This window comes from Zosterops lateralis (assembly GCF_965231275.1).
Source record: "Zosterops lateralis genome assembly, chromosome: 36".
NCBI classification, from domain to species: Eukaryota; Metazoa; Chordata; class Aves; order Passeriformes; family Zosteropidae; genus Zosterops; species Zosterops lateralis.
The window spans coordinates 1,026,841-1,053,715 of NC_139796.1; the positions used below are offsets into that span (position 1 = coordinate 1,026,841).

The window sequence follows — 26,875 nt, forward strand, 5'->3', positions numbered from 1 at the left end:
TCATCGTCATCAATGTCATTGTCATTATCATTGATCATTATCATCATTGCCGTCATTGTCATCATCATTATTGTTATTGTCACCATCGTCATCGTCATCGTCATCGTGATCATTGTCATCATCATTGTGATCATAGTCATCGTCATTGTCGTCGTTACTGTCATTGTCATCATCATCATTGTCAACACTGTCGTCATGGTCATCGTCATCGTTGTCATTGTCATCTTCGTCATTGTCATCATCATTGTTATGGTCATTGTCATCATCATCATCGTCATCGTCAACATCATCATCGTCATCAACATTATCATCACTGTCATCACTATCACAGTCATTGTCATCGTCATTGTCATCACCATCATCATCATTATTGTCATCATTGTCACTGTCATCATCGTCATCATCGTCACTGTCATTGTCATCATTGTCATCATCACTGTCATCATCATCATCAACATCATCATCAACACTGTCTTCGTCATCATCGTCATCACTGTCATCATCATCACTGTCATCGTCACTGTCATGATCATCATCATCACTATCATTGTCATTATTGTCATTATTGTCATTGTCATCATTATCATCATTGTCATTCTTATTGTCATCGTCGTCATCATTGTCCTCATTCATTGTCCTCATTGTTGTCACTGTCATCATCATTGTCATCATTATCGTCATCATCGTCATTGTCATCATTATCATTGTTGTCATTGTCATCATTGTCATCAATGTCATCATCATTATTGTCATCATTATCATTGTCGTCATTGTCATCATAATCAGTCGTCATCGTAGTCATCATTATCATCATCATCATCGCCATCATTATCGTCATTAACACTGTCATCATTGTCAACGTCGTCATTGTCATCATCGCCGTCATTGTCATCATCATCGTCATTGCCATCATCATCATTGTCATCATCGTCATCACTATCATCATTGTCATCATTGTCATCGTCATCACTGTCATCAACATCGTCATTGACATCATTGTCATCATCCCTGTCGTCACTGTCATTGTTATTGTCATCATCGTCATCACTCTCATCGTTGTCACTGTCATCATTGTCATTGTTATCATTGTCAGTCATCGTCATCATTGTCATCATCATCATCATCGTCATTATCATCGTCATCATCACTGTCATCATCATCACCACCAGCATCATCATCGTTGTCATCATCATTGTTATTGTTATTGTCATCATCATCGTCATCACTGTCATTGTCATCATCGTCACCGTCATTGACATCATTGTCATGGTCATCATCATTGTCATCATCATCATCATCATCGTCATCGCCATTATCATCATCATTGTTGTTACTGTCACCATCATTGTCATTATCATTGTTGTCACCATCATCATCATTATCATCATCATCATCGTCAATACTATCATTGTCACCATCGTCATCATCGTTATTGTCACTGTGACATTGCCAACGCCGCTGCCATGGACCCCGACACGGCCCCAAAAACATCCCGGGATGGCCCCAAAAACCCCCAAAATGGCCCCAAAATAATCCTGAGATGGGTCCCAAAAAACCACCTGGAGAGCCTCAAAATTGGAGAACCTTGAGAGCCTCAATTTCTCGAGACCCCAAAATCCTAGAGAACCTCAATAGCCCAAGACCCTCAGCACCTGCAGATCCTTCAAAACCCTCAAATTCCCATCGAAGCCAGATGAGCCGAGCCCTCGTTGGGTGAATCCCTTCCACCCTTCTTCATCATCATCATCCATCCATCCACCACCACCCCTCCCTCTCCTCACCGGTGCCGTAGGGGTCCGGTTTGTGGTGCCGCGGCGACGGGTGGTGCTGGATGACCTGCTGCGGTTTCGCCGCCGTCGGCTGCGGCTGCTGGGGCGGCGCCGTCGCCTGCGGCTGCTGCGGCTGCTGCGGTTGCTGCTGCTGCTGCTGCTGCGGCTGCGGCGGCGCCGGCGGCTGCGCCAGGTGCGAGGGGAAGGGCAGGGGCTGCAGGTGCAGCGGGCGCGGCGGCGGCGGCTGCAGCGGCTGCACTGCGGGGTGCGCCGGCGGCGGCGGCAGCGCCGGGGGAGGCGGCACCGGCGGCTGCGGCGGCGGCGCCGGCTGCGACTGGACCTTCACTGAAGGGAGAAGCGGAGTCTGCGGCTGCACTTTCTGCAGCTGCTGCAGGTACAGCTGCATCTGGCTGGTGCTCAGGGGGAGGTTGTGGTGCGGCGGCGGCACCGGCGGCGGCACCGGCGGCGGCACCGGCGGCTCCTCGTCCTCCAGCAGCACCTGCGGCGGCTGCGGCAGCGGCGGCTGAGGGAGCAGCGGCTGCGGCGGCGGCTGCGGCGGCGGCAGCGCCGGGGACACGGCCGGGGGCCGCGGCGGCTTCGGGGGCAGCGCCGCCGCCCGGTTGCTGGGCCTCGAGGGCTGCTGAGGCAGAGCGTTGTGCAAAGCTGCGGAGGAAGGAGGACACGGGGGGGCGTCAGGAGATGGGCCAGGGATGGTTTGTCAGACCCCAGGCCCACCCGGCACTGTCCTGAGCTTCTGGTGAGAGCAGGAGAACTTCCCTGGATCACTCATCACTCTCCAATCCCACCCAATCTCATCATGTCCCACCCAGTATCATCATGTCCCATCACGTCCTTCTGGGGTGTCCCAGGAAGAAGCTGGTGAGATCAGAGGAGCTTCCATGGGATGGTCCATCAAGCCCCAGTCCCACCCATCACTGTCCTCCTTTTCTGGGATGTCCCAGGAAGGAGCTGGTGGTGAGTTTAGAACTTCCATGGGATGGTCCATCAGCTCCCAATCCCACCCCGTCATCCTCCAGAAGGAACCAACCCCACCCACCACCATCCTCATCCTCTTGGGCCACCCCAACAAGACCATGGTGGACACCAAGCCCCAAGAACCTCCCTTTTCCCCCTCCATCATCATCCTCTTCCGCTTGGGACAACCCAACAAGACCACGATGGACACCAAGACCCAAGAACCTCCATTTTCCCCCACCCACCACCATCCTCTTCCTCTGGGACTTTAGGACGTTCCAAAAAACCATGATGGACAACAAGACCCAAAAACTTCCGTTTTCCAGCTCCTCCAGAAGACCCAAACCTCACCCACCACCATCCTCATCCTCTGGGACTTTGCTCCACCCCAACAATCCCAGGGTGGACACCAAGACCTCAGAACCTCCTTTTTCCCCACCCACCACTCTCCTCACTCTCTGTGATTTTAGGCCATCTCAACAAAACCATGATGGACACCAAGACCCAAGGCCCTCCTTTTTCCCCCACCCACCACCCTCCCCACCCTCTGTGACTCCGCCCCACCCCAACAATCCCACGGCGCCCACCAAATCCCCAAATCCCCCCTCACCTGGAGGAGACACCACGTGCTGGTTGAGGTGGGGCGGGGTGCTGTGCTCGGGCGCCGGGGGCAGGTGGGGCGGGGGCAGCTCGGGCTGGGGCAGGTGCAGGATGGGTTGGCCGAAATGGGCCATGGTGTCGAACATGGTCCCCGGCAGGGGGTGCTCCAGCACCGGCACCTGGGCGGGGACGAAGGGCGGCGGCGGCGGCGGCGACGCCTTGAGGGGCGCGGCGGGCGGCGGGACGGGCGGCGGCACCGGCGGCTGCAGCGCCGGAGGGACGGGCTGGGCCGGCGCCGGAGGGGGCTGCGGCGGCGCCGGCGCCGCTTGGTGGTGGTGGTGGTGGTGCTGTGGGGAGGAGGAGGAGGAGTTAGAAGGGGTTGGAGAGGTGGAAAATGGGGGTTTGGGTGGGGAAATGAGGTGTTGGGTCGTCAGAACGTTATTGAGATGGTGTTTTGGTCACCAAAATGGTGTTTTGGTCGTCAAAATGGGGGTTTGGGTATCTAAATGAGGTCTTGGGTTATCGTCAAAATGGGGTTTTGGCATCAAAATGAGGTGTTTGGTTGTCAAAATGTGGGTTTGGTCATTGAGATGGTGGTTTGGTCGTCAAAATGGGGGTTTGGACATCAAAATGAGGTCTTGAGTTGTTAAAATGTGCTTTTAGACACCTAAACAACCTCTTGGATCATCAAAATGTGGGTTTGGTCACCAAAACAAACTTTTTGTTGTCAAAACGTGGTTTTGGACACCAAAATGGTCTTATAGTCATCAAAACACGGTTTTGGTCACCAAAATCACCTCTTGGGTCACCAAAATGTTCTTTTGGTCATCAAAATGTGGTTTTGGTCATCAAAATGGTCTTTTGGTCATCAAAATGTGTTTTTGGTCACCAAAACCACCTCTTGGGTCATCAAAACGTTGTTGTGATCGTCAAAATATATTTTCAGACATCAAAGTGAACTCCTGGGTCATCAAAGTGCTTTTTTTGGTCAATTCAATCCCAACCCAATTAATGAATCTGATCCCAATCCATGGATCCCATCCCAATTCAATTAATGGATCCAATCCCGACCCAATTAACGGATCCAATCCCGACCCAATTAATGGATCCCATCCAATCCCAATTAATGAATCAAATCCCAATTAATGGATCCAATCCCAACCCAATTAATGATTCCAATCCTAATTAATGGATCCAATCCCAATCCCATTCCTACCTTTTTCTGCTCCCGCCCCGAGTGCCCTTTTTTCTTCAATTTTGGCGCCATTTCTGCCAAAAATAAACAGGAAAAGAAAAAAAATTAATTTGGAAACGACTTGGGATGGCACCGATGGCGAACGGGGCTGGAATTCCCCAGGGATGGGGCTGGAATTCCCCAGGGATTTCTGGGATTGGGAATTCGGGATATTTTGCCGCCAAAAAAAAAAAAAAAAAAAAAAAGGGAAAAATTGTTGGAAAAAAATCCAACAGCCAAGAAAATCCATGGATTTAACAGGATCAGGTATCCCGGGAATGTCGCTGCTCCAGAGGCAGAACCTTGGCAAAATTCATTGGATCCCAGCTGGAATTGCATTCCCAGGAGATTCCAAGGATTTCAACCCAAAAATGATCCCAAAGTCCATCACCGGTGTTGGATCCCAGTCGGAATCATGTTCCCAAAAGGAGATTCCAAGGATTTCAACTCAAGGATGATCCCAAAGTCCATCACTGGTGTTGGATCCCATCCAGAATTGCGTTCCCTAAAGGAGATTCCAAGGATTTCATTCCAAGGATGATCCCAAATTCACAGCCAGTCTTGGACTCCAGGCGGAATCACATTCCCAAAAGGAGATTCCAAGGATTTCAACCCAAGGATGATCCCAAAGTCCATCAACAGTGTCAGATCCCAGCTGGAATCGCGTTTCCCAAAGAAGATTCCAAGGATTTCAACCCAAGGATGATCCCAAATTCCATCACCTGTGTCGGATCCCAGTCAGAATTGCATTCCCAGAAGAAGATTCCAAAGATTTCATTCCAAGGATGATCCCAAATTCACAGCCAGTCTTGGACTCCAGGCGGAATCACATTCCCAAAAGGAGATTCCAAGGATTTCAATCCAAGGATGATCCCAAATTTCATCACCGGTGTTGGATCCCAACTGGAATTATGCTCCCCAAAGAAGATTCCAAGGATTTCAACCCAAGGACGATCCCAAATTCCATCACCGGTGTCAGATCCCAGCCGGATTCATGTTCCCAGAAGGACCAGCCTGGATTTTGGAGATCCCAAGGATGATTCCAGCCTTCGTTCCCAGCTGTTGGGTCCCAGGTGGAATCGTGAGATCCAAAAGAAGATTCCAGGGATCCCAACCCAAGGATGATCCCGGCCTTCATCACCGATCATTGGGTCTCAGCTGAAATCACAAAATTCCATGGAAGTCCTGGAGATTTTGGAGATCCTGGAAATCCCAACCCAAGGATGATCCCAACTTTCATCACTGATTGTTTGGTCCTGGCTGGAATCACGGAATTCCACGAAAATCCTGGAAATCCCCATCCAAGGATGATCCCAACCTTCATCACCGAATGTCGGGTCCCGGTTGGAACCTCAAAATTCCATGGAAATCCTGGAGATCCTGGAAATCCCAACCCAAGGATGATCCCAACCTTCATCGCCGATTGCTGGGTCCCGGATGGAATCAGAAAATTCCATGGAAGTCCTGGAAATCCCAACCCAAGGATGATCTCAACCTTCACCACCAATCATTGAGTCTCGGTTGGAATCGTGCAACTCCACAGAGATCACCTGGAAATCCCAACCCAAGGATGATCCCAACTTTCATCTCTGACTGCTGGGTCCTGGTCGGAATCAGAAAATTCCATGGAAGTCCTGGAGATCCTGGAAATCCCAACCCAACGATGATCCCAACCTTCATCGCTGATTGCTGGGTCTTGGTTAGAATCACAAAATTCCACGGAGATCACCTGGAAATCCTGGAGATCCCAACCCAAGGACGATCCCAACCTTCATCGCTGATCGTTGGGTCTTGGTCGGAATCACAAAATTCCACGGAGATCACCTGGAAATCCCCAACCAAGGATGATCCCAACCTTCATCACCAATTGTTGGGTTTCAGTCAGAGTCCTGAAATTCCATGGAGACCCCCTGGAAATTACGGAGATCCTGGAGAACCCAACTCAAGGATGATCCCAACCTTCATCACCCATCGCTGGGTCCCGGTTGGAATCACAAAATTCCATGGAAATCCTGGAGATCCTGGAAATCTCAATCCAAGGACAATCCCAACCTTCATCACTCATCGTTGGGTCTCGGATGGAATTGTACAACTCCACAGAGATCACGTGGAGATCCTGGAAATCCCAACCCAACGATGATCCCAACTTTCATCGCTGACCGTTGGGTCTTGGTCGGAATCGTGAAATTCCACGGAGATCACCTGGAAATCCCAACCCAAGGATGATCTCAACCTTCACCACCAATCACAGGTCTCAGTTGGAATCCTGAAATTCCATGGAGATTCCCTGGAGATCCTGGAGATCCTGGAAATCCCAACCCAAGGACGATCCCAACCTTCATCGCCGATCATTGGGTTGGAATCGCATTCCCAGAAGGATCATCCTGGATTCTGGAGATCCCAAAGACGATCCCAACCTTCACCGCCAACTGTCGGATCCCAGCTGGAATTTTCAGCTCCAGAAGGATCAACCTGAACTCTGGAGATCCCAACCCAAGGATGATCCCAAATTCCATCACCGATCCATCGTTGGCTCCCAGTTGGAATTTTCATCTCCAGGAGATTCCAAGGATTTCAACCCAAAAATTCCCTCCCAGTTGTGGGATCCCGGTGGGAATCCCGTTCCCAGGAGGATCATCCCGGATTTTGGAGATCCCAACCCAACCCATGGACGACCCTTCAATCCCAAATCCGTGGGGAGAAAATCCGGGATTGATGGAAAAGTCACTTCTGGGCGTTTTTGGGGTGAAAAAGCCAAATCTGGGTGTGGATTTATGGGATTTTTCCCAAATTTTCCCTCAATTCCTGATTTTATTCCCACCCAATCAGCGAAATGCTGATGGACAAATCCAAATTTCCACATTCTGGGATGAAATTCCATGAAAAAAATCAGATTTTTAGAGTATTTTCATCGTTTTTGTTATATTAAAATATCAAATAAATCCAATTTTCCAGGTTTTTTGGGAAAAAAAGGAATTGGTGCTTCCAAGGCTGAGAAATCTTGGAAAAAGGAGCACAAAAATCGACAGATTTTGGGAAAATATTTGGGGCAGATCAAAGTTTTCTGGAGAAAAAAAATCTGGATTTGGTGGTTTGGGGTGGAATTCATCCCAAAAAAAGCCTTTTCCAGGTTTTTCTGCCTCCAACCTCCACTTTTTGGGGAAAAAATCAAAATTCTGGATTTGGGATGAGTCAAATCTTGTTTATTTTGGTGGATTTGATGGAAAATCAGGCAAAAAAAAAATCAAAAAAATCTCAATAAAATTAGAATTTAAAGGATAAATCCAAGGAAAAATTCAGCACCAAATCCCTGGATTTTTCCCATTCCTAAATCAAATCTAAAAATTCCAACAAAATCTTTCAACCCTCTCCCAAAAAAATTTATGGAAAACGCCTTAAATTTTTTCTAAAAAGATTCATTAAAATGTTCAAAAATTCCTAATTTGAGTTTTATCCTGGAAAATTGTTGGGAATTCACCAGATCTGGCTCAATCTTGGGTTTTTTTTGAATAATTTAATTTTATTTGGTATTTTTGCTCTTCTTTTTTTCCTTTTTTTTTTGGGGGGGGGGCACATTTTTGGCAATTTTGGGGAATTTTTTTTTGGTTTTTTAAGGGAATTTTTTTTTATATTTTACTCCTTCTCCACACCCGACGCGCTCTGGAATTAAATCCCAAATATTTCATGGGATTTTCAACCTCAGATTTTGGGATGGGGATAAATCCCAATCCCACGGCGAGGGTGGCAAGAGGGAAAGGTGGGAATTAGGAAAATTTGGGGAAAAAACCAGGAAAAATCAGGATTTTATCCCGAGGGAGGCGCAGGGAGCGACAGCGGGGACTTGGAATTCCAAATTCCCTCAAAATCCTTTTTTTTTTCCAGATCCCAAATCCACAAAAAAAAGAGATTTATCCCTAAAATCCCATTTTTCCCATTTTTTAAATCCCTAAAATCCCATTATTCCCTGCATTTTTTTAACCTTAAAATCCCATTTTCCCCATTTTTTACTCCATAAAATCCCGTTCTTTCGTTTTTTCTTCATAAAATTTAATTTTTCCCCTAAAATCCCATTTCCTACGTATTTTATTCTCCATAAAATCCCATTTTTATCCATAAAATCCCTTTCCCTCCATTTATTTTTCTCCATAAAATTCAAATTTTCCCTAAAATCCCATCCTCTCCATAAAATCCCATTTTCTCCATCTTTCTTTCTCCATAAAATCACATTTTTTCCATAAAATCCCTTTCCCTCCATTTGTTTTTCTTTATAAAATCCATTCTCTCCATGAAATCCCATTTTTTTTCTGTACAAAATCTTATTTTTTCCATAAAATCCCCATTCCCTCAATTTTTTCTCCATAAAATCCCATCTGCTCCATCTTTTTTTTTTCCCCTAATATCCAATTTTTTCCCATAAAATCCCTTTTCCTCCATTTTTTCTACACAAAATCCCAACTGCTCCACCTTTTTTCATCATAAAATCCCATTTTCTCCATCAAATCCCATTCCCTCTATTTTTTCTCCATAAAATCCCATTTGCTCCATCTTTTTTTCCATAATATCCAATTTTTTTCCATTAAATCCCATTCCCTCCATATTTTCATCCATAAAATCCCATTTTTTCTCCCTCGAATCCCACTCTCTCCACCTTTTCATCCATAAAATCCCATTTTTTCCATCAAACTCCATTCCCTCCATCCGCATCCATAAAATCCCACCTGCCCCACATTTTTTCCCCTACAAAAATCCAATTTTTTCCATTAATTCCCATTCCCTCCATCTCCAACGCAATGTTCCCGACGGCTCAAAAGAGACTCAAATCTCATTTTTCTCCCCCCAAAAAAACCCCACCAGACCAAACCCCTCCCACGGCACTCGCACCAAGATTTAAAAAAAAAAACAAACCAAAAAATAAAAATAAAAATAATAAAAAACCAGGGCAGGGGGTGAGGAAACCCCAAAGAAGAATGGACGGCAGAGACAGGAATGAAATCGAGTTTATTTGTCCGGAGAAGGTCGGGAAAGGTGGGAAGGTCTAACCTGAGTCCGACTCGTCGCTGTCGGAGGAGCTCGACTCGCTGCTGGATTCCGACTCCGACGAGGAGAAACCCTTGAGCTTGGAGGAGCCGGCCAGGACGTCCAGTTTCTCTGTGGGGACAACGGGAGGGGTCACCAAGGGGAGCGACGGCCTCGGCACGACTGGTGTGGTCTGAACTCAACTGGGCAGTCACAACTGGGGCATCCCAAACTCAACCAGTTGGTTCTAAACTCAACTGGGTCATGCCAAACTCAACTGGGGCATCCCAAACTCAACGGGTTTGGTCTACACTCAACTGGGTCATGCCAAACTCAACTGGGACATCCCAAACTCAACGGGCTTGGTCTAAACTCAACTGGGGCATCCCAAACTCAACTGGGGCATCCCAAACTCAACTGGGTCACCCCAAACTCAACCAGTTGGTTCTAAACTCAACTGGGTCATCCCAAACTCAACTGGAGCATCCCAAACTCAACTGGAGCATCCCAAACTCAACTGGGGCATCCCAAACTCAACTGGTTTGGTCAAAACCCAACTGAGGTGTCCCAACTGGGTCATGCTGAACTCAACTGGTTTGGTCTAAACTCAACTGGGACATCGTAACCGAGTCATGCCAAACTCAACTGGGTCATCCCAAACTCAACTGGTTTGGTCAAAACCCAACTGGCACATCCCAACTGGGGCATCCCAAACTCAACTGGTTCATCCCAAATCTAGGTGGTTTATCCTCAACCCAACTGGTTTGGTCTAAACTCAACCAGGTCGTCCCAACTGGGTCATTCACGCCAAACTCAACTGATTCATCCCAAACTCAACTGGGGCATCCTAAACTCAATTGGTTGGTTCTAAACTCAACTAGTTCATCCTAAACCTACATGATTTCGTCTAAAATCAACTGGGTTGTCCCAACTGGGTCATCTCAAACTCAACTGGTTGGTCCTAAACTCAACTGGATGACCTCAAAGTCAACTGGTTGGTTCTAAACTCAAGTGGTTGATCCTAAACTCAACTGGTCGGTCCCAAACCCAACTGGTTCATCCCAAACCCAACTGCTTCATCCCAACTGGTTTGTCACAAACTCCCCCTCAAAAATTTCAACTTGAAACTTCCACTTAAAACCTTTAATTACTACAAAAAAAATGGGAACCGCAGTGGCCGCCATTTTGAATCCCACCCGCCGCCATCTTGGTACGACGAAAACACCTCAAAAACCTCCCCAAAAATCCCAACCCCGGGGGGATAAAACCACCAAAAAAATCCCCTAAAAACTCCCAAATTTTGGGGTTTGGAAGTACCTGGGGGTTTCCTCTTCTTGCGCAGGCAGGAGGTGACGTAACGCTCGAGCTCGCGCAGCGTCGACGGCTTCAGCGTCTCGAAGTCGATCTCGATCTCGTCGGGGTTGGAGTTTTTCAGCGAAGGCTCCCGGGATTGGATGATGTGCACGACCCTGCCCAGCTTCTCCCCGGGCAGTTTGTTGATGTCCAGGCTCAGCTGCCGTTTCTCCTCGTAGGACATGGGTTTGCACTTCTCCTCCTCCTCCGACTCGTAGGTGGGCGCGGCTTTGCTGGGCTTCACCGGCGCCGCCTCCTTCTTGCTGCTCGTGGGACCAAAAAAATGGTGAGTTAGTCCTAAATATAACCTCAAGTGGCCTAAACCCAACCTAAACCAGCCCTGACCCACAGGACTGGAGGACTTTGCCACCACCGGCTTCTTCTCGCTGCTCACACAACCAAAGAATGGTGGGTTAGTCCTAAACCCAACCTAAACTTGGTCTAAACCCAACCTAAACCCAACCAAAACCGGCCTAAACCCAACCTAGACCCGGCCTAAACCCAACCTAAACCAGTCCTGACCCACAGCACCTTGAGGACTTCACCACCACCGGCTCCTTCTCATTGTTCACACAATCAAAGAATGATGGGTTAGGCCTAAACCCAACTGAGACCCAACTGAAACCTGGCCTAAACCCAACCTAAACCCAACCAGGACCGGCCTAAACCCAACTGAGACCCAACTGAAACCTGGCCTAAACCAGCCCTGACCCACAGGACCTTGAGGACTTTGCCACCACCGGCTCCTTCTTGCTGCTCATATGACCAAAGAATGTCTAAACCCAACCAAGACCGACCTAAACCCAACTGAGACCCAACTGAAACCTGGCCTAAACCCAACCTAGACCCGGCCTAAACCCAACCTAAACCAGCCCTGACCCACAGGACTGGAGGATTTTGCCACCACCGGCTCCTTCTTGCTGCTCACACGACCAAGGGATGGTGGGTTAGTCCTAAACCCAACCCAGACCTGGTCTAAACCCAACCTAAACCCAACCAAGACCGGCCTAAACCCACCTGAGACCCAACTGAAACCTGGCCTAAACCCAACCTAAACCCAACCAGGACCGGCCTAAACCCACCTGAGACCCAACTGAAACCTGGCCTAAACCCAACCTAAACCCAACCAGGACCGGCCTAAACCCAACTGAGACCCAACTGAAACCGGGCTGAAATTCAACTGAGACCCAACTTAAACCCAACCTAAACCAGCCCTGACCCACAGCACCTGCAGAACTTCACTGCTGACTCCTGCCTGCTGTTCAGACAACCAAAAAATGGAATTTTAGACCTAAACTCAACCTAAACCAGCCCTGACCCAGGGGAGCTGCAAAGCTTCACCGTTGTTTTCCTCTTTGCCGCTCACAGGTCTTGGGTTATGGAACCAAAAATCCAAATCAAGACATCACAGGACCAAAAAAAGGCATTTCTGACCTAAATCTGATCTAAACCCATCCTAAACCCGGCCCTAAAGCCACAGGAGCTGGAAGAGGTTTAGTTTTTATCCTAAAAATGAGGGGTTTTGTTGGTTGTGGGAGTTGAGGTGGAAAACTGAGCTTAAAGTGTGTGGTGAGCTCAAGGTGAGGTGAAGAGCTCCACCTGCTCCTGGACACCCAAAACTGAGCTAAATTTACTCCTGAACACCCAAAACTGAGTTCAAGATGGTTTTGGACACCTAAAACTGAGCTCAAGTTATTCAAGAACCCAAAACTGATCTTAATTTACTCCTGACCACCCAAAACTGAGTTTAATTTGTTCCTAGAGACCCAAAACTGAGCTCAAATTATTCGAAAACCCCAAACTGATCTTAATTTGTTCCTGACCACCCAAAACTGAGCTTAATTTGTTCCTAGAGACCCAAAACTGAGCTCAAATTATTCGAAAACCCCAAACTGAGCTTAATTTACTCCTGAACACCCCAAACTGATCTTAATTTACTCTTGACCATCCAAAACTGAGCTTAATTTACTTCTTGTCACCCAAAGCTGAACTCAAATTATTCAAAAACCCAAAACTGAGCTTAATTTACTCTTGACCATCCAAAACTGAGCTTAATTTACTCCTTGTCACCCAAAACTGAGCTTAATTTACTCCTGAACACCCAAAAGTGAACTTAATTTATTCCTGGACACCCAAAACTGAGCTCAAGTTATTCAGAAACCCAAAACTGAGTTTAATTTGCTCCTGACCACCCAAAACTGAGCTTAATTTGTTCCTAGACACCCAAAACTGAGATTAATTTGGTTCTAGACACCCAAAACCAAGCTCAAATTATGCAGAAACTCAAAACTGAGCTTAGTTTTCTCCTGGGAATCCTGGACACCCAAAACTGAGATTATTTTGCTCCTGGGCCCCCCAAACTGATCTTAATTTACTCCTTGTCACCCAAACCTGATCTTAATTTCCTCCTGACCCCCCAAAGCCGAGCTCCCCCTGCCCAGCCGGGTGTCCCCACCAGCCCCAAAGCCTGAGCTGACCCCACCAGGAGGCCCCTCGTTAACGACCCCGCGGTAATTACGTTAATTAGCGAAGGGCACTGTGGGAAGGGCCCACCTGGAGGCGCTGCTGTTACTGTTGCTCTTCTTGGCCTTCTTGGGCGGCGGCTCCTTGGCTTTGCTCTTCTTGGCGTCCTCCAGCTCCTCCTTCTTTTTGTGCTTCTCCTTCTTCTTCTCCTTCTTGTCCTTCTCCTTCTTCTTTGGTTTGTTCTGCTGGGGCTGGGACAGCGCCGCCAGCTGCTCGTGCACGGCCTTCAGCTGTGGGGAGGAGTGGGGTTGGCCTTGGGGATGGGGAGGTTCTGCAGGGCGGGCACGTCCCGCCTTGGAGGGACCTCAACGACCTTCTCGGCCAGCCCAGGGTCCGGTCCCTCCATGGACACCTCCAGGGTCATCAAACCCAACCCATGGTTGACCCCACCTCATCACTCTGAGTGTCACCTCCAGTCCCTCGATGGACACCTCCAGGGTCACCAAATCTGACCTCTGACTGACCCCACCTGGTCACTGTCACCTCCCCATGGACACCTCCAGGGTGGGCACGTCCCACCTTGGACACCTCCAGGGTCATCAAATGTGACCTCTGACTGACCCCACCTGGTCACTGTCACCTCCCCACGGACACCTCTCCAAGGTCATCAAACCCAACCCATGGCTGACCCCACCTTGTCACCCTGAGTGTCACCTCCAGTTCTTCCATGGAGATCTCCAGGGTGGGCACGTCCCACCTTGGAGTGACCTCAACAACCTTCTTGGCCAGCCCAGGGTCCGGTCCCTCCATGGACACCTCCATGATTATCAAACCCAACCCATGGTCACCTTGAGTGTCACCTCCTGTCTTTCCATGGAGATCTCCAGGGTGGGCAGGTCCCACCTTGGACTGAGCACAACCTTCTCAGCCAGTCCAGGGTCCAGTCCCTCCATGGACACCTCCAGGGTGGACAGGTCCCACCTTGGAGTGACCTCAACCTTTTCAGCCAGTCCAGGGTCCAGTCCTTCCATGGACACCTCCGGGGTCACCAAATCTGACCTCTGACTGACCCCACCTCATCACTGAGTGTCACCTCCCCATGGACACCTCCAGGGTGGGCAGGTCCCACCTTGGAGTGACCTCAACAACCTTCTCGGCCAGCCCAGGGTCCGGTCCCTCCATGGACACCTCCAGGGTCATCAATTCCAACCTCAGATTAACCAACCTCTACCAGATCACCAACTCTCCCCTCCAGTCCTTCCATGGAGATCTCCAGGGTGGGCAGGTCCCACCTCAGACTGACCTCAACAACATTTTCAGCCAATTCAATGTCCAGTCCTTCCATGGACACCTCCAAGGTCATCAAACCCAACCCATGGTCACCTTGACTGTCACCTCCAGTCCCTCCACGGACACCTCCAGGGTGGGCAGATCCCACCTTGGACTGGGCACAACCTTCTCAGCAGTGTCCAGTCCTTCCATGGACACCTCCAAGGTCATCAAATCTGACCTCTGACTGACCCCACCTCATCACCCTGAGTGTCACCTCCAGTGGTTCCATGGACACCTCCGGGGTCATCGATTCCAATCCTCAGATTGACCAACCCCTACCTGGTCACCCACATTGATGTCCAGTGGTTCCATGGACACCTCCAGGGTCATCAAACCCAACCCATGGCTGACCCCACCTGGTCACTGAGTTTTAGGTCAACAAACCCAATGGTTTTGAGTCAACCCAACACAACTTTAGGTCAACAAACCAAAATATTGGAGCAACAAACCCAATGACTTCAAGTCAACCCAACAATTTCAGGTTGACAAACCCAACAATTTTGGTCAACAAACCCAATAATTGTAGGTCAATAACCCCAACGATCTTGGGCCAACAAAGCCAACAATTTTTGGTTTGACAAACTCAATGATTTTGGTTTGACAAATCCAACAATTTTGGTTTGACAAACCCAACAATTTTGGTTTGACAAACCCAATTATTTTGGGCCAACAAACCCAACGATTGTAGGTCAATAACCCCAATGATCTTGGGCCGACAAACCCAACAATTTTTGGTTTGACAAACCCAACAATTTTAGGTCAACAAACCCAACAATTTCGGGCCAACAAACCCAACAACTGTAGGTCAATAACCCAAATGATTCTGGATTAACAAACTCAACAATTTCAGGTTGTCAAACCCAACCATTTTGGTCAACAAATCCAATAATTGTAGATCAATAACCTCAATGATCTTGGGCCAACAAAGCCAACAATTTTTGGATTGGCAAACCCAATGATTTTGGTTTGACAAACCCAACGATTTCGGGCCGACAAACCCAACGATTCCATTGCCTCATGGCACAACCACAACTTCCAATCACAACCACCAAACCCTTGTCGGAAAGACCCTCGGCCCGCCCCTCACCTGCTCCTGGAGCTCGGCCAAGCGCTGCGCCCGCTCCTCCTCGGAGTCGTCGGAGGAGCTGTCGCTGTCGGAGGAGCTGTCGCTGCTGCTGTCGCTGGACGAGGGCGGCGCCACCTTGGTGGGAGGCGGCACCACCACGGGGGACGAGGCCGGGATTGCCGGCTCCTCGGGCTCGTCCGGCATCTTGGCAAAGCGCATCTCGAACACGTCCTGCAACGACAACGGCAACGGGGGGGAGTGACATCGACGGCCTCGGGGGCGTCACCAAAACCTCCAAAACCTCCAAAACCTCCAACACCTCCATGGAGGTCTGGGGTCAACACAGGGACACACGAGGGTGGAGGGAAGTGGAATTTTGGGAGATTTTTGGAGTTCTGACAATCTCCAAAATGGATTTAGGGGGAAAATTTATGGGATTTCCTCAATTTGTCGTTGAAAAGGTGCAACTTTGAAGTTGTTGAGATCTTCTTGGATCCCTTTCAGTTGATGTGATGATCTCTGAGGTTCCACCAGGGATCCCCAGTGGAGCTCAACCATGTCCAAAATGAATTTAGGGGAAAAATTTACAAGACTTTCTCAATTTCTCATTTAAAAGTTGCATCGTTCACGTTCTTGGGATCTTCTAGAACTTCTTGGATCACTTTCAGTTGATTCGACGATCTTTGAGGTTCCACCGTTGATTCCTGCTGGAGCTCAATCACCTCCAGGGTTGTTTTTGGGAGGAAAATTTATGGGATTTCCTCAATTTGTCATTGAAAAGGTGCAACTTGGAGGTTCTTGAGATCTTCTGGATTTTCTTGGATCACCTTTGGTTGATCTGATGATCTTTGAGGTTCTAATGTGGATTTACTGGAGACCTCAACAATCTCCAAGGTGGATTTAGGGGGAAAATTTATGGGATTTCCTCAATTTGTCATTGAAAAGGTGCAACTTGGAGGTTCTTGAGATCTTCTTGATTGTCTTGAATCATCATCAGTTGACGTGATGATCTTTGAGGTTCCACCAGATTCCCACTAAAGCTCAACCATCTCCAAGGTGGATTTAGGGGGAAAATTTATGGGATTTCCTCAACTTTTTGTTGAAAAGGTGAAACTTTGACCTTCTAGAGATCTTCTGGATTTTCTTGGATCACCTTTGGTTGATCTGATGATCTTTGAGGTTCCACCAGATTCCCACTGGAGAGTTCAACCATCCCCAAAATGGATTTAGGGGGAAAAAATTTATGGGATTTCCTCAATTTGTCATAGAAAAGGCACAACTTGGGGGGAAAACAGAGGGGAAAAAACTGAGAGGAAATTCAACAGGAACAGGAGAAATACTCAATAAAATCAAGTTTTAAAGGAGGAAATTTAGAAGAAACTGAGAGAAAACTGAGGGAAAATTGAAGGAAAATTAAGAAAACATTGGGAAAGTATTGAAAAAGGAAGAAATTAAATAAAACTGAGCCAAAAAGAGGAAAAAGAGCTGATTTCTTCACTTCCACACAAAAAAATTTCCATTTTTTTCTGCTTTTTTTTTTGCCAAATCAGCATTTTTGGGGCGTTATTCCAAATTTTTAATTATTTTTTGGGAAAATCCTGCTGGAAAAAAAGGACAATTTTCAAGAGGAAACTGAGTTGATTTCTTTCACTTCCACAACCAAAAAAATCTGATTTTTTCAACTTCATTTTTTTTCTTTTTAACCAAATTAACATTTTTTGGGGGGAGGTTATTCCAAGATTTTTAAGATTTATTTTATTTTTTTAGGAGGGGAAAATCCTGCTGGGAAAAAAAAAGGGAATTTTGAAGAGGAAACTGAACTGATTTCTTTCACTTTCACAACAACAACAACAAAAAAATCCCATTTTTTCCCCTTTTTTTTTCATTTTTCTTCCATTTTTTTGCCAAATCAGCATTTTTGGGGCCGTTATTCCCAAATTTCTTTTTGAGGGGGGGAAAATTCTGTTGGAAGAAAAGGAGAATTTTTCAAGAGAAAACTGAACTGATTTCCTTCACTTTCACAAAAAAAAAAATCCCAAATTTCTTTTTTTTTTTTTTTTTTCTTTTTTTTTTTTTTTTTCCCCAATCAGCATTTTTAAGCCCATTACTCCCAAATTTTTAATTGAATTTTTTTGGGGACAGGGAAAATCCTGCTGAAAAAAAGAATTTTCAAAAGGAAACTGAACTGATTTCCTTCACTTCCACAACAACAACAACAAAAAAATTCCATTTTTTTGCTTTTTTGCCCTTTTTTTTTTTGCCGAATCAGCATTTTTGGCCCGGTTTTTTTTTCCCCTTTTTTTTTTTTGGGAAAATCCTCCTGGAAAAAGGAATTTCTTTGGTGGAATTTTCTGAATCCTCACCTGCAGTTTCCTGGCCATGGCCACCACCTCGTGGTCGGCGGGGTTGTATTTGTAGCAGTTGGAAAACATCAACCGAACGTCGGCGGCGAATTCCTGAGCGTCGCGGTACTCCCGGCCCTCCAGCTTCGACTGAAACCAGGGGAGGGAGAGAGAAAAAAACACCCAAAAAATCGGGAATTCCGCTGGAATTCCGTGCATTGGGGTTGAGGAAAAAAATTGGCTCGTTTTGGTGGTTTTGGTTTCAAAATTCTCAAATTTTCGTCCCAAAAAATCGCGTTTTTCTGCCTGAAATCTCCTTTCTCTCCCACAAAATCTCATTACTTTTCCTTAACGCCCAAAAATTTTCCCCAAAATCTTATTTTTCCCACTAAAACCCCATTTTCCCCCCTTAGTTTCCCAAATTCCCATTTTCCTCCCAAATTTCCAAATCCTATTTCCCCCCAGACCGTGGTTTCCCTCCTCAAACTTCCTTACCCACCCCTTCGCAAATCCCCTTCATTTCCCCAAACCCCATTTTCCCCAAAACCTCCATTTCTCCCCAATTTTCCCCAAAATCCCATTTTTCCCCTCCCAAAATCCCATTTTCCCCCCAAGTTTTCTCTCAAATCCCCATTTCATCCCCCCAAAACCCCATTTTCCCTCCCCAAACTCCCAATTTTTTCCCCAAAACCCCATTTCCCCCCCAAACCCCATTTTTCCTCCCCAAAACCCCATTTCCCCCCCAAACCCCATTTTTCCTCCCCAAAACCCCATTTTCCCCCCAAATTTCCCTCAAATCCCCATTTCATCCCCCCAAACCCCCCAAAACTTCCCTCAACATCCCGTTTTTCCTTCCCAAACTCTCATTTTTTCCCCAAATTTCCCTCAAAACCCCATTTCATCCCCCCAAAATCCCCACTCAACCCCCCCAAAACCCCATTTTTCCCCAATTTTTCCCCCAAACCCCCATTTTTTTCCTAAAACCCCCCAAACCTCCCCTAAAACCCCATTTCGCCCCCCCAAAACCCCACTTTTCCCCCAAATTCCCCCCAAAACCCCATTTCTCCCCCTCAAACTCCCAATTTTTTCCCCCAAACCCCCGTTTTTCCCCCCCAAACCCCCATTTCCCCTCAAACCTCCCCAAACCCCACTTTTTCCCTCAAACCTCCCCCCAAAATGCCATTTTTTTCCTAAAACCCCCCAAACCTCCCCCAAAACCCCATTTCATCCCCCCAAACCCCATTTCATCCCCCCAAACCCCATTTCATCCCCCCAAACCCCATTTCATCCCCCCAAACCCCATTTCATCCCCCCCAAATCCCATTTCATCCCCCCCAAATCCCCATTTCACCCCCCAAACCCCATTTCATCCCCCCCCAAATCCCCATTTCATCCCCCCAAACCCCATTTCATCCCCCCCAAATCCCCATTTCATGCCCCCAAACCCTCATTTTTCCCCCCCAAACCTGCCATTTTTCTTCCATAAAACCCATTTTCCCCCCTCAAACCCCCAATTTTTTTCCCCAAAATCTCCATTTCCCCCCCAAATCCCCATTTTCCCCCCCAAACCCCATTTTCTGCCCCCAAAACACCATTTCATCCCCCCAAAACCCCATTTTTCCTCTAAATTTTCCCTCAAACCCCCATTTCCCCCCAAAAAACCCCATTTTTCTCCCTGAAATCCCACTTTTTCACCCCCAAACCCCCATTTTTTTCCCCCCTTTTCCTCACCTTGATGGTGCTGAGGTCCATGGGGTGTTTGATGATGTCGCAGTAGTCGTGCAGCCCCAGCGCCTCCACGTCCACGGGTTTGTAGAAGGGCCAGGCGTAGGCGGCGTGTTTCTTGGCGAACATCTCCTTGATGATGCCCCCGCAGTACTTGAGCTGCTCCGAGGCCTTGGAGGAGGCGCGGCCGTCCCCGGGGTGCTGCTGCGAGTCCGGGATCTCCTTCTTGGGCGCCTTGACGGGCCGGCTGCTCTCGCGCCGCGCGCCCGCCTTGGGCGCCTTCGGCTCCGCCGGCAGCGACGATGACGACGACGACGAGTCGTGGATGGGGTCCATGGCGGTGGGGGTGGTGGTGTCTGCTTTCCTCTTCACGCCTTTCTTTGTCTGGGGAATGGTAAAAAAATATTGAGGTTAATGCAAGAATTTTGGGGTTGGTCATTGGAGTTCTTACATCGCCTAAAATCCCGAAATTGCCACAGAAAATTTGGAGTTTCTACTCTGGAGTCGTTCATTGGAGTTTCAACTTTGGGGTTGGTCATTGGGGTTTCTACATGACCCAAAATTCCAAGGTTATCTCAGGAATTTTGGGGTTTTGGGGTTGGTCGTTGGAGTTTTTACATCACCCAAAATTCCAAGGTTGCCGCAGAAAATTTGGAGTTTCTACTTGGGAGTCTTTCATTGGAGTTTGTACCTTGGGATCAGTCACTGGGGTTTCTGCATCACCCAAAATTCTGAGGGGATGGGATGAAATTCCAAGGTTAACACAGGAGTTTTGGAGTTTTTGGGGTTGGTCATTGGAGTTTCTACAACACCCAAAAGTCCAAGGTTATCATAGAAAATTTGGAGTTTCTACTCTGGAGTCTTTCATTGAAGGTTCTACTTTGGGGTTGGTCATTGGAGGTTCTACTTTGGGATCCGTCATTGGGGTTTATAACGTCATCCAAAATTCCAAGGTTACTTCAGGAATTTTGGGGGTTTTGGGGTTGGTTATTGTAGTTTTTACATCACCCAGAATCCTGAGATAACCAGAGAAATTTTGGAGTTTCTACATTGGAGTTTTGGGGGTTTTGGGCTCGGCAGGGAGGGAGGAGGAGGAGGAGGAGGAGTGGTGGATGGGGTCCATGGCGGTGGGGGTGGTGGTGTCTGCTTTCCTCTTCACGCCTTTCTTTGTCTGGGAAACGGGACAAAATTATTAAATTATTGCAAAAATTTTAGGTGTTTTGGGGTTGGTCGTCAGAGGTTCTACATCACCCAAAATCCCAAAGTTGTCATAGAAAATTTGGAGTTTCTACTCTGGAGTCGTTCATTGGGAGGTTCTACTTTGGGATCCGTCACTGGGGTTTTTACCTCAGGAATTTTGGGGTTTTGGAGTTGGTCATTGGAGGTTTTACACCACCCAAAAATTCTGAGAAGTTTTTGAGTTTCTACACTGGAATTTGGGTGGTTTTGGGCTCAGTGGGAAGGGACAAGGACAAGGAGGAGGAGTGGTGGATGGGGTCCATGGCGGTGGGGGTGGTGGTGTCTGCTTTCCTCTTCACGCCTTTCTTTGTCTGGGAAATGGTAGAAAATATTGAGATTAATGCAAGAATTTTGGGTGTTTTGGGGTTGGTCTTTGGAGTTTTTACATCACTCAAAATCCCGAAATTGCCACAGAAAATTTGGAGTTTCTACTTTGGAGTCATTCATTGGAGTTTCAACTTTGGGGTTGGTCATTGGGGTTTCTACATGACCCAAAATTCCAAGGTTATCTCAGGAATTCTGGGGTTTTGGGGTTGGTCGTTGGAGTTTTCACATCACCCAAAATTCCAAGATTGCCGCAGAAAATTTGGAGTTTCTACTTGGGAGTCTTTCATTGGAGTTTGTACCTTGGGATCAGTCATTGGGGTTTCTGCATCACCCAAAATTCTGAGGGGATGGGATGAAATTCCAAGGTTAACACAGGAGTTTTGGAGTTTTTGGGGTTGGTCATTGGAGTTTCTACAACACCCAAAAGTCCAAGGTTATCATAGAAAATTTGGAGTTTCTACTCTGGAGTCGTTCATTGAAGGTTCTACTTTGGGGTTGGTCATTGGAGGTTCTACTTTGGGATCCGTCACTGGGGTTTCTAATGTCATCCAAAATTCCAAGGTTACTTCAGGAATTTTGGGGGTTTTGGGGTTGGTTATTGGAGTTTTTACATCACCCAAAATCCCAAAGTTGTCATAGAAAATTTGGAGTTTCTGCTCTGGAGCCTTTCATTGGAGGTTCTACTTCGGGGTCGCTCACTGGGGTTTTCAAATCACCCAAAATTCCAAGGTTGCTACAGAAATTTTGGAGTTTCTACTTTGGAATCATTAATTGGAGTTTCAACTTTGGGGTTGGTCATTGGAGTTTCTACATCACCCAAAATTCCAAGGTTTATCATAGAAAATTTGGAGTTTCTACTCTGGAGTCTTTCATTGAAGGTTCTACTTTGGGGTTGGTCATTGAAGGTTCTACTTTGGGATCCGTCATTGGGGTTTATAACGTCATCCAAAATTCCAAGGTTACTTCAGGAATTTTGGGGGTTTTGGGGTTGGTTATTGGAGTTTTTACATTACCCAGAATCCTGAGATAACCAGAGAAATTTTGGAGTTTCTACATTGGAGTTTTGGGGGTTTTGGGCTCAGTAGGAAGGGAGGAGGAGGAGGAGGAGGAGGAGTGGTGGATGGGGTCCATGGCGGTGGGGGTGGTGGTGTCTGCTTTCCTCTTCACGCCTTTCTTTGTCTGGGAAACGGGACAAAATTATTAAATTATTGCAAAAATTTTAGGTGTTTTGGGGTTGGTCGTCAGAGGTTCTACATCACCCAAAATCCCAAAGTTGTCATAGAAAATTTGGAGTTTCTACTCTGGAGTCGTTCATTGGAGGTTCTACTTTGGGGTTGGTCATTGGGGTTTTTATATCACCCAGAAATCCAAGGTTAACTCAGGAATTTTGGGGTTTTGGGGTTGGTCGTTGGAGTTTTTACATCACCCAAAATTCCAAGATTGCCGCAGAAAATTTGGAGTTTCTACTTGGGAGTCTGTCATTGGAGTTTGTACCTTGGGATCAGTCATTGGGGTTTCTGCATCACCCAAAATTCTGAGGGGATGGGATGAAATTCCAAGGTTAACACAGGAGTTTTGGAGTTTTTGGGGTTGGTCATTGGAGTTTCTACAACACCCAAAATTCCAAGGTTTATCATAGAAAATTTGGAGTCTCTACTCTGGAGTCGTTCATTGAAGGTTCTACTTTGGGGTTGGTCATTGGAGGTTCTACTTTGGGATCCGTCATTGGGGTTTATAACGTCATCCAAAATTCCAAGGTTACTTCAGGAATTTTGGGGGTTTTGGGGTTGGTTATTGGAGTTTTTACATCACCCAAAATCCCAAAGTTGTCATAGAAAATTTGGAGTTTCTGCTCTGGAGCCTTTCATTGGAGGTTCTACTTCGGGGTCGCTCATTGGGGTTTTCAAATCACCCAAAATTCCAAGGTTGCTACAGAAATTTTGGAGTTTCTACTTTGGAATCATTAATTGGAGTTTCAACTTTGGGGTTGGTCATTGGGGTTTCTACATCACCCAAAATTCCAAGGTTTATCATAGAAAATTTGGAGTTTCTACTCTGGAGTCTTTCATTGAAGGTTCTACTTTGGGGTTGGTCATTGGAGGTTCTACTTTGGGATCCGTCATTGGGGTTTTTACCTCAGGAATTTTGGGGTTTTGGAGTTGGTCATTGGAGGTTTTACATCACCCAAAAATTCTGAGAAGTTTTTGAGTTTCTACACTGGAATTTGGGTGGTTTTGGGCTCAGTGGGAAGGGACAAGGACAAGGAGGAGGAGTGGTGGATGGGGTCCATGGCGGTGGGGGTGGTGGTGTCTGCTTTCCTCTTCACACCTTTCTTTGTCTGGGAAATGGTAGAAAATATTGAGATTAATGCAAGAATTTTGGGGTTGGTCTTTGGAGTTTTTACATCACTCAAAATCCCGAAATTGCCACAGAAAATTTGGAGTTTCTACTTTGGAGTCATTCATTGGAGTTTCAACTTTGGGGTTGGTCATTGGGGTTTCTACATGACCCAAAATTCCAAGGTTATCTCAGGAATTTTGGGGTTTTGGGGTTGGTCGTCGGAGTTTTTACATCACCCAAAATTCCAAGATTGCCGCAGAAAATTTGGAGTTTCTACTCTGGAGTCTTTCATTGGAGTTTGTACCTTGGGATCAGTCATTGGGGTTTCTGCATCACCCAAAATTCTGAGGGGATGGGATGAAATTCCAAGGTTAACACAGGAGTTTTGGAGTTTTTGGGGTTGGTCATTGGAGTTTCTACGTCACCCAAAATTCCAAGGTTATCATAGAAAATTTGGAGTCTCTACTCTGGAGTCTTTCATTGAAGGTTCTACTTTGGGATCCGTCACTGGGGTTTCTAATGTCATCCAAAATTCCAAGGTTACTTCAGGAATTTTGGGGGTTTTGGGGTTGGTTATTGGAGTTTTTACATCACCCAGAATCCTGAGATAACCAGAGAAATTTTGGAGTTTCTACATTGGAGTTTTGGGGGTTTTGGGCTCGGCAGGGAGGAGGAGGAGGAGGAGGAGGAGGAGTCGTGGATGGGGTCCATGGCGGTGGGGGTGGTGGTGTCTGCTTTCCTCTTCACGCCTTTCTTTGTCTGGGAAACGGGACAAAATTATTAAATTATTGCAAAAATTTTAGGTGTTTTGGGGTTGGTCGTCAGAGGTTCTACATCACCCAAAATCCCAAAGTTGTCATAGAAAATTTGGAGTTTCTACTCTGGAGTCATTCATTGGAGGTTCTGCTTTGGGGTTGGTCATTGGGGTTTTTATATCACCCAGAAATCCAAGGTTAACTCAGGAATTTTGGGGTTTTGGGGTTGGTCATTGGAGTTTTTACATCACCCAAGATTCCAAGATGAGCAGAAAAAATTTGGAGTTTCTACTTCGGAGTCGTTCATTGGAGGTTCTACCTTGGGATCCACCACTGGGGTTTCTACATCACCCAAAATTCCAAGGTTACCTCAGGAATTTTGGGGCTTTGGGGTTGGTCATCAGGGTTTTTACATCACCCAAAACTCTGAGATGAGCAGAGAAATTCTGGAGTTTCTACTCTGGGATGGTTCATTGGGATTTCTACTTTTGCACTTTTTACTTTGGGATCCATCATTGGGGTTTTTACATCACCCAAAAGTCCAAGGAATTACCTCAGGAATTTTGGGGTTTGGAGATTCTACTTTGGGATGGTTCACTGGGATTTTCTGCTCCACTCAAAAATCAAGGATTACCTGGGGAATTTGAGGGTTTTGGAATTTCTACCTCAGGATTGTTCGTTGGAGTTTCTACTTTTGGAGTTTCTACCTTGGGATCGGCCACTGGAGTTTCTACTTCACCCAAAATTCCGGGGTCACCTCGGCAATTTGGGGTTTTGGAGGTTCTGCTTTGGGATCGTTCCTTGGAGTTTCTACTTTTGGAGTTTCTACTCTGGGATGGTTCATTTCTACTTGGGGATCACGCAATAAACAACATTAAATACAACACGGAAATAAATCCCAACACCCAATTAGATTAATTAATTAAGGCTGACAAAGCCGTAACAATAATATTAAAAACTAAGAAAATAACAATAATGATGAGGCTAATAAATATAAAAATAAATTATAAATCCTGATATCCAATCAAGCTAATTAAGACTGAGAAAGCAATAATGATAATAACAATAATAATAACAACAATAACAACACACTACAAATATAACAACCTTAACACCAAATTAGATTAATTAAGAGCAATAAAACAATACTAACAACAATAATAAACCCTAATACTAAATTAGACTAATTAACATTAATGAAGCCACAATAAAAACAACAACTGCTAATGTTAAATACAACAATTTTAATACCAAATTAGACTAATAATAGGCACTAATAATTAACCTAATTAGGCTCACCTTGATGAGCAGTGCGGGTGTGGGGATGACAGGTGGGTGTGGCTGCACCACCCACCACAATAACAGTAAGAAAAATAATACTAATAATTAAGGTAATTAAGCTAATTACCCTCACCTTAATGGGCTGTGTGGGCATGGGGATGATGGGTGGGTGTGGCGCCAACACCCACCACAATAACAATAATAAACACTAATAATTAAGCTAATTAACGATGCCTTAATGGGCTGGGTGGGCGTGGGGATGACAGGTGGGTGTGGCAGCAGCACCCACCACAATAACAAAAATAATAACAGTAATAAACACTAATAATTAAGCTAATTAACGATGCCTTGATGGGCTGGGTGGGCGTGGGGATGATGGGTGGGTGTGGCGGCAGCACCCACCACAATAACAAAAATAATAACAATAATAAACACTAATAATTAACCTAATTAGCCTCACCTTGACGGGCTGCCAGCACCTACCACAATAACAATAATAACAATAATAAACACTAATAATTAAGCTAATTAAGCCCACCTTAATGGGCTGTGTGGGCATGGGGATGACAGGTGGGTGCGCTGCCAGCGCCCACCACAATAACAATAATAAACACTAACAATAACATAATTAAACATTAATTAACCACACCTTGACGGGCTGTGCAGGTGTGGGGATGACGGGCGGGTGTGATGCCAGCGCTCACAACACCAATACCAATACCAATCACTAATAATTAAGGTAATTAACCATACCTTGACGGGCTGTGCGGGTGTGGGGATGACAGGCGGGTGCACTGCCAGCGCCCACAATACCAATACCCATTAATTAATCTAATTACTCTCACCTTGACGGGCTGTGTGGGCATGGGGATGATGGGCAGGTGTGCCGCCAGCGCTCACAACACCAATACCAATACAATACCAATACCCGTTAATTAAGATAATTAACCACACCTTGACGGGCGGTGCGGGTGTGGGGATGACGGGTGGGTGTGATGCCAGCGCGGTGGGCGGGGAGGGTGCCCATGACAATAACAATAATAACAATAATAACAATA

General features: G+C 46.5%; 1 protein-coding gene and 1 long non-coding RNA gene across 5 annotated transcripts in view; both read right to left on the reverse strand.

Annotated features, from left to right (window-relative positions):
- BRD4 (bromodomain containing 4) overlaps positions 1-26,875 on the reverse strand; it is a 61,760-nt gene that overhangs the window by 12,795 nt on the left and 22,090 nt on the right. For all 4 annotated transcript variants that reach the window (XR_014592201.1, XM_083881987.1, XM_083881988.1 and 1 more), the window contains exons 8-16: positions 19,882-20,259; positions 18,172-18,300; positions 15,830-16,039; positions 13,501-13,700; positions 10,912-11,210; positions 9,619-9,726; positions 4,561-4,613; positions 3,355-3,691; positions 1,782-2,432 (exon numbers count right to left, since the gene is read on the reverse strand). Coding sequence is in view for 3 of the 4 variants with exons in the window: in XM_083881987.1 (XP_083738113.1) it covers positions 1,782-2,432; positions 3,355-3,691; positions 4,561-4,613; positions 9,619-9,726; positions 10,912-11,210; positions 13,501-13,700; positions 15,830-16,039; positions 18,172-18,300; positions 19,882-20,259 (2,365 nt within the window). In the remaining variant the exon portion in view is untranslated. The remainder of the gene's footprint in view (positions 1-1,781; positions 2,433-3,354; positions 3,692-4,560; positions 4,614-9,618; positions 9,727-10,911; positions 11,211-13,500; positions 13,701-15,829; positions 16,040-18,171; positions 18,301-19,881; positions 20,260-26,875) is intronic.
- LOC310921773 lies at positions 14,021-15,519 on the reverse strand. The gene is made up of 3 exons (XR_014592203.1): positions 15,440-15,519; positions 15,099-15,324; positions 14,021-14,104 (listed from the first exon to the last, which is right to left on the reverse strand). It is a non-coding gene; the product is annotated as an uncharacterized lncRNA (long non-coding RNA).